Source organism: Populus euphratica, unplaced genomic scaffold (genome assembly GCF_000495115.2).
Source record: "Populus euphratica unplaced genomic scaffold, PopEup_1.0 scaffold278.1, whole genome shotgun sequence".
NCBI lineage: Eukaryota > Viridiplantae > Streptophyta > Magnoliopsida > Malpighiales > Salicaceae > Populus > Populus euphratica.
The window spans coordinates 96770-104789 of NW_011500113.1; the positions used below are offsets into that span (position 1 = coordinate 96770).

Consider the following 8020-nt stretch of genomic DNA (forward strand, 5'->3'; position numbering starts at 1 on the left):
ATCAAACTGCAAGATAACACGTAAAGACTATAATGGAATCCTAAATACAGAGCCAAGCTTAATTGGATCTAGATCGGCAAGGATTTTTTTACTTTTATTTTTTAATCCATAATGACTTACTAGAAACGGGCTTCATGCTCATAGTTTCGCCACCATAGATCAAATTGTTCAGTCAACCCTTTTCAAGCAAATTTGGCCGCGTGTGTATGTTTTAGAACTTGTGAAACATTAAACAATAAATAGGAAAATGGAAAGTGCATAATTTTAAAGATAAGGGTAAAAAATTTCAAGCTTGGCAAGTGAAAAAAAAAAACAGATTTTAATAGGAAAAGACAACAATACACTTTTAAATGTGAAGTTATTAAATATAAATGAATGAAAGAATTGAGGTAATTGCACAACCAATTGATGAGTATAAAAAGAAGAGGAAAAAAAACAGAGAATTTAAAATTAAAAGAGAGAACCGAAAGTGGAAGAAAAGGAAGAGAATTGAGGGGAAATAGAGGAAAGGAAAGAGAATTTATGAAAGTAGGCGTTTAAGGTAAGAGTTGTGTTTTAATATGTACACTTTGATAATTAGTTTTGATCTTGGAGGTTTAGGGTTTTGAAGTTTATGTTTTGGATTAAATTAATGATTTTATTGATATATTATGAATTGATTATTTTGGATTTTTGAGATACATGTTGGATTTTTTTAAAATTTATCATCATTGAAAGACTGGTAAATTGAGAATCTGGAATCTCAATCAACCGGTCAAATTGTTTGAATTTGATTGACTAATAGATCATTTTTGGTTAATCGATTTTCTTGATGATTTCAATAATTCAGTTAATAGTTTTTGATCAACCGATTGATTGTGCAATGAAGGTTAATTAATTCTCTTAGGTTTGGTCAATTTAGAAAATATCTGCTAAAATATCCATGTTAATAGGGTAATATTAGTTTTTATGTACATCATAATTTTAAACCTTAATTGGTTATAGAGTTGCCAACTTGTGGCTACTGAACATTCTACAATCTAGAGCGTCATGTTTATTAAATTTTATTTTTTAACGAGTTTTATCTTATAATATTTATTGTTATAGATTGTTATGAAACTTTGTTGTAAAAGCTTAATGTCAAATTTGTATATATATTTCTTATTGCTACACTACCTTGCTTGTGTATATTAAATGTTTTCTATTTACAAAGTTATTAAACTCATTGACATGTTATTTATCCTTTTCAGGAGCATAACTTGTTAGCTGGTAGTTTTTGTTGCACTTTATAACCTACTCTTTTATTTGTAATTAATATTATTCTGTTATGTCTAGTTAATGTTTCATAATTATAAAATTTATATTAAATTTTATATTAAGATGTTGATTTATATTATAGACTTTAGTTTATGACTAATCATTTAACTCGTTCTTCATCACGAGTTATATATTTTTTTTAAATATCAGACATGTAATTGCTTCAATGTGTTTTTTAACATAAAAAATTTAAAGTGTAAATTAAAAAACTTATGCAAATATTTAGTTAAATAAATCAATAACCATTTATATAAATAAATAAGTCATTAATAATAACAAAAAGAGAAATTAAAAAAATTAAAAGTTGAATGGATTGAATCAAAAGAAAAAAAAAATTAAAGGGATGATTTAATTTCTTGCATGATCAGCACCCAACCCAGGGAAGAAAGAGAAGGAAATGAAAGAAAGAAAAAGAAAAGAAAAGCATATGAATGTCAAACCAGATCGAACCACCATACACGTGTCATTCAAAGAAGAAAAAGATGTTGAGACGAATCAAATGATACAGTGAAAACACAATTAACATTACTGTGTTCAGCCAAATGCGTTGTCTGAAACCGCAGAGTAATTGATGCTTGCAAGACATGTATCAATGATTTTATTATTTTTTTTGGTATAAAATTAAAAAATACTCCTAAAACTAAATAATAATAACAAAAAATCTTTATGAAATTACAACCATATTTCTAAAACCAAAACTAAAAAAATAAGATATAAAGGGTAATGGAGTAATTATCTTTAATGAGAAACAAAATTACAAAAGGTTATGACTATTTACTTTTTAAGGTTAATATTATAATTGCATTGTTAAAATTAATATAAAATTACTATAACACCCCAATTCCCCTAGAAAATAACACATAAACCAATAGGAAAGGACAATAATGCCTCAATCCCAAGCCTTATGAGCTTTGAAATTCTATTGTGCAAGTTTATATTAGAATTTGTCTTGATCTACAATGCACTTACACTAGAAATCTCACGCGATTTAGAAGTTTCCTTACATGGATCCAAAAATCAAGTGGTGACACACACACAAAATTCACACACACACACACACACACACACACAATTCACACACACACACACACAATCTAGATATGCTGGACCCAATTAATTGATTTATGTAAGTTTTAGCGTCAACTCATTAATTGGGTGAATGGTTGAGTCATCACGTTTTCAATTAAAGAGGGACCCGTTTTGAGGTTTAAGAACAATGCTAATTGTTTTCAAATATAAAACATCCATTATTATTATTATTATTATTATTATTATTATTTTCTTAAAAAATGTCTCATATTCACAATTCAGTTTAAGCATCCTGGGTCAGAGGCTTTGGGGGCAGCTCGCCAATATAACTCCACTGAAACAGAAGAAAATCTCAGTGTTCTGGATGAAATGGCAATAATCTTCTTGTGATGAAGTAGAATTAGCGTAATTCAGTGCGTGAAAAGCATTTAACAAAAATATTAATTTAATATTTTTAAGGTAAAAAATAATAATAATTATAATAAAAAAGAAAACAGACTGAAGGACAGAAACAAGCTAGGGTTATACATGCAAATTAACCATCCTCTACCATTCCATATCGTCTAAAAGGAAACACACAAATCACAAAGATTAAAGACATAGAAGTCATAAATCAATGTGTTTTTCTTGTCATCATCACACTGATTACAGACTGCTTGATGCCTTGTCAACAACAAAAGACACCCACATAAATATAATCATATGATCTTACCAGGACATGCCATTAGTTACCAATCAAGAAAATCATTGTATATTATATAAAAGAAAAAACATCAAAATGGCCGGCCTCCTTGTAACACAGCTCATGCTTCTTCATAGGACGACTTCGTCAATTACAACCTTAACTTGTACCCTTTGCTTTCTCCAAAACTCTTGATTTCCTAGTCTGACACCCTCTTAACCATTTCCCATCCTCTCCTTTTAATTTGTTCAATATTTGATGCTTGAAAGAAAACTACACACATCTTCATTATGGCTCATGATAAGGTAGCTTGTTGGCACCTCATGATGCCGCTATTTTACTTTTTGGTCACGGCGAGCCATTTTTCTGTGACGTCACACGGTGCATCTGATGCTGAAATCCTTGTCAACTTCAAGAACTCCTTGTCAGCAAACTCCTTGCTCTACGATTGGAATGTGTCAGGCATTCCTCCGTGCACCGGTGGCACTGACAATTGGGTTGGTTTGCGTTGCAACAATGATGGCACGATCGATAAGTTGTTGCTTGAGAATATGGGCTTAAAGGGTACCATTGACATAGACATCTTGATGCAATTGCCAACGTTGAGAACGTTAAGCTTCATGAATAATAGCTTTGAGGGTCCAATGCCTGAAGTGAAAAAACTTAGTTCCTTGAGAAACTTGTATTTGTCCAACAACAATTTCTCAGGAAAAATTGACAAGGATGCATTTGACGGAATGAGTTCGTTGAAGGAAGTTTATTTGGCACATAATGAGTTTACTGGTGAAATTCCTAGATCACTTGTTTTGGTGCCGAAGCTAACAAAGTTGAGCCTTGAAGGGAATCAATTTGATGGGAACTTGCCTGATTTCCCTCAAGAAAACTTGATTGTGTTTAATGCTGCAGGTAACAATTTCAAGGGTCAGATACCTACCAGCCTTGCTGACTTCAGTCCAAGCTCTTTTGCAGGTCAATTCCTATAGCAACTCTATGCTTTTCAATTTCAATCCAATGTTCACCTTTCTTCTAGTTCTCATAAATATATATTGGATGCAACTGGAAATCTATTTCTGTGTTTTCCCTTGATAATTATGTGAAAACTGGTCCAATAATTATGATGGATTTGTATGTGGTAAGCACGTTGTTGATCCGATTCTTGTTGTAGAAGTCAAATTTTGGGCTGTAAAAAGAATCTCTTCAGAAACATTATGGCTGTTGCAATATTTAAGGCATTCATTTGTGTATGCATGATGCAGGGAATCAAGGGTTATGTGGAAAGCCACTGCCTGCATGCAAATCATCCAGGAAAAAGACCGTCGTAATTATTGTGGTCGTTGTTGTATCTGTGGTTGCGTTATCTGCTATTGTTGTCTTTGCCTGCATACGCAGCCGCCAAAACAAAACACTCAAATTTAAGGATACCAAAAAGAAATTTGGTGATGATAAAAAGGAAGTTCAATCATCAGATCAGTTTGGTGATGGTAAAATGGGTGATAGTGGGCAGTTGCATTTCGTAAGATATGATAGGGATAGATTTGATTTGCAAGACCTCCTTCGGGCCTCTGCTGAGGTCCTGGGCAGTGGTACTTTTGGGTCATCTTATAAGGCAGTTCTTTTAGATGGGCCTGCTATGGTTGTGAAGAGGTTTAGGCATATGAGTAATGTAGGTAAGGAAGGATTTCATGAGCACATGAGAAAGTTAGGAACATTGTCTCACCCTAACTTGCTCCCGCTAGTGGCATACTACTACAGAAAAGAAGAAAAGCTTTTGGTCTCTGACTACGTTGAAAATGGCAGTTTGGCTTCTCATCTTCATGGTAACTAAGCCTCTCTCTAACACTTTACAAATACCAAAGGGAATTGTATTAAGAAATTATCATCCACGCACATGTTTGTGCTTTTACTACGAGGGACAGACATGATTGCCTTAACGTGTGGATGATTGTTTTTTATCACATTTATCATACAAGAAATAGAAGGAAAGAGGGCTAATATTGTTTATCAAGACTGATTTGTTGATTTTATGGATTTATCTTCAGGTAAGCGTTCCCCGGGAAAACCATGGATTGACTGGCCAACTCGGCTGAGGATCGTCAAAGGAGTTGCAAAGGGGTTGGCCTATCTCTACAAGGAGTTTCCAACACTAGCTTTGCCTCATGGTCACCTAAAATCCTCCAACGTTCTTCTAGATGATACATTCCAGCCCCTCTTAACAGATTATGCCCTAGTTCCTGTGGTTAATAAAGACCATTCTCAACAAGTTATGGTTGCCTACAAGTCGCCTGAATGCTCTCAATCCGACCGTTCGAATAGGAAGACTGATGTGTGGAGTCTTGGTATACTAATTCTGGAAATCTTGACAGGCAAGTTCCCTGAAAATTATCTAACGCAAGGAAAGGGTGGTGATGCAGATTTGGCAACTTGGGTTAACTCAGTTGTTAGAGAAGAGTGGACAGGAGAGGTATTTGATATGGATATGATGAGGACCAAGAATTGCGAGGGTGAGATGCTAAAGCTGTTGAAAATTGGGATGTGCTGCTGTGAATGGAATTTGGAGAGGAGGTGGGATTTGAAGGTGGCTGTAGCCAAAATTGAGGAATTGAAGGAGAGAGACAATGACAATGATGACTTCAGTAATTCCTATGCAAGTGAAGGTGAAGTCTATTCTTCTAGAGCAGTGACTGATGATGATTTCTCCTTCTCGGTCAATGGTTGAATTGAATGAATAAAGTTAGCTCTCTTGCTGTTATTTTTCCCAAAGTCTGCATTGGAACAAGGGTTGGAGGAGCTACATAAGATGAATCGATATAGTTTGTTGCAAGTCTCTATTTACTTTGCCTTGATTCATAACTGTTTATGTAATGTTACTGATTGAGTCACATATCAGTTGTTTATGCTCTCTGTTTCTTCTCCCTCTCTCTTTTCTCCCTAACCTTGCTGCTATATGATGGTGTAAGAAAATCTTTTGATGTTTTTGACAAAATTTGGGAGGACAAGACAAGATAATAACTGTTCAAATAATTTGGTTAGGACTTCAAGGAGGATCTAATACCTGTATAATTATGGAATATACCTGGCGAGGTTAGTAGTTGCTTTCTTAACTGTAGCCTGTCACCTGTCACTACACCTGTCTGAAGATAGAGATCATCTCCATCTGAGGATACACTTGATTGCCTACGTACATATTCCTTCACAAGGGATCCTCTTTGAGTTGGGTTTATCCTCTCACACGTCTCTCTTATCCCTTCTTTTGTATTGGAATCTGACCAGTTTTCTCTCCCTCCTCATCCCAAACTCCAATCAAAGGATATCATTAGAAATACTAAGTGCTTTTGCTTGCTGTTCTTTATTTTCCAAGGTAAGTTTTAGTAGTTGGAAATTTTGTGTGATGGATAAGCAGACTTGGAGTTAGTATGCCAGGCAGTTTTGAGAGCCATCTGCAAGAGAAATAAGACATTCTAGTTTGGTTTGTTCTACTTGAGTCCTGCTTTATGATGGGAATTACTGAATCACATCCTTGTCTAGTTCTCATGATATCAGCCTACAAGGGTTTTTTATGTTCTGAGATGAAATAAACCAAAAGGAATTCCAAGGAGTTTCTTGTCATGTGTTGAGGCAATTGATTCTGTGTTCTTAACATGAACACCCCTGATTTTTTCTGCTATTGGGTTGTCAAATGCTCTCCTTTTCCAACCTTTACTTGCTAAATTGTTGCCTCGATGCTGCTGCTCTTCCTGTGATGTTTGAGGGAACCTGCTTTAAGTACAGTGACAAAACAGAAAACCCATAATTTATAAGAACACTATTAAGTCACACGATTCTAAACAAAACCATTATAATAACTGATATATTCTAAACAAAATCATTATAATAACTGATATATTAGCAAAAACTGAGTGCAGAAGAGAGCAAAGAAGCTAGACCTGTTCTAGGCCATATGCAAGCAGTTCCCTTTAACAGCTGTTAGGTTCCACTTTATGGGGGCTCAAAGCACTGACCTAATTTGACTAAAACGTATAATATTTTTTTCAGTTTGTGTTCCATGTGGTGTAAATATAGATGAAGAGTTACTATTAGATTCTTGCAGTGCCACCATTTAGACAAGTGGTCTTGCTGTACTTCTCATTAGGACAAATGCTTGCCACGATTTTTCTAAAGGCTCGGAGCATTTTAAAAATTGACATTGAGCTCATCCAATGCAATTTCAGTCCTTTGATTGCACATGTCAATCACCCTTTGTCAAAATTTGGGGGCCTAATGGAAAAAAGAAAGATAATATGTGAACCTGGTGGTTCTTGTTTCTTGATAAAATCTTGCATGTGCTTCCCTCTTCCTCGTTTATTATACTTTTAGGACGCTACAAAAGGTTTTTTTTTTAGAAACATTTTGAAATAAAGAGAGAAGATTTAATAGAAAATAATAACAATACCCTTAAAAGAGTAAAGCTTAGGTATATATGGATGAAGAACTTTTTTGTAATTGGACAAACGATTGGTAAATATATATATATAAAGCAAAGACTCAGATTTAAAGATAGAAACTGTAAGAAGAAAAAAAAAGAAAAGAAAAAAAAATTAGAAAAAATAAATTTAAAAGGTAAGATTTATGTTTTGATGTGTATAATTATTGATGTTAATTAAAATTATAAATTTGTTGAAAATTAAGGTTTTGAAGATTTTGATTTGGGCTTGACTGATGAGTTGATTGGAATATTATGAGTAATGATTTATTTTGAGTTATGGTTTGTCTAAATGATGAATTTGAGTTAGAGATTTCGATAGATAAGTAGGTGATCTATGTAAAAATTTAAGTTTGAGGTTGAAGATGATAAAATTACAGTTTGGTTTCTAGAGCAAATTAATTGAGGATAAATTATGAAAAGAATTTCAGTATAATTATGAATTTATGACATTTTAAGTTTGGTCTGATAAAATTACAATTTGACTTTTAAAAATCTGAAAAAATTCCAGATTGATTCCTAGCTGTAATTCTTTTTTAGATTGGTTTGATAAA

The 8020-nt window shown here is 33.6% G+C and overlaps 1 protein-coding gene across 1 annotated transcript; it reads left to right on the forward strand.

Annotated features, from left to right (window-relative positions):
• Positions 1 to 3297: 3297 nt before the first annotated feature.
• On the forward strand, positions 3298 to 5851 carry LOC105109833 (probable LRR receptor-like serine/threonine-protein kinase At4g31250). Its single transcript, XM_011004662.1, has 3 exons — positions 3298 to 3976; positions 4264 to 4824; positions 5047 to 5851. Exons 1-3 carry the CDS (start codon positions 3298 to 3300, stop codon positions 5721 to 5723), a joined length of 1917 nt encoding a protein of 638 aa, XP_011002964.1. The 3' UTR covers positions 5724 to 5851.
• Positions 5852 to 8020: the final 2169 nt, after the last annotated feature.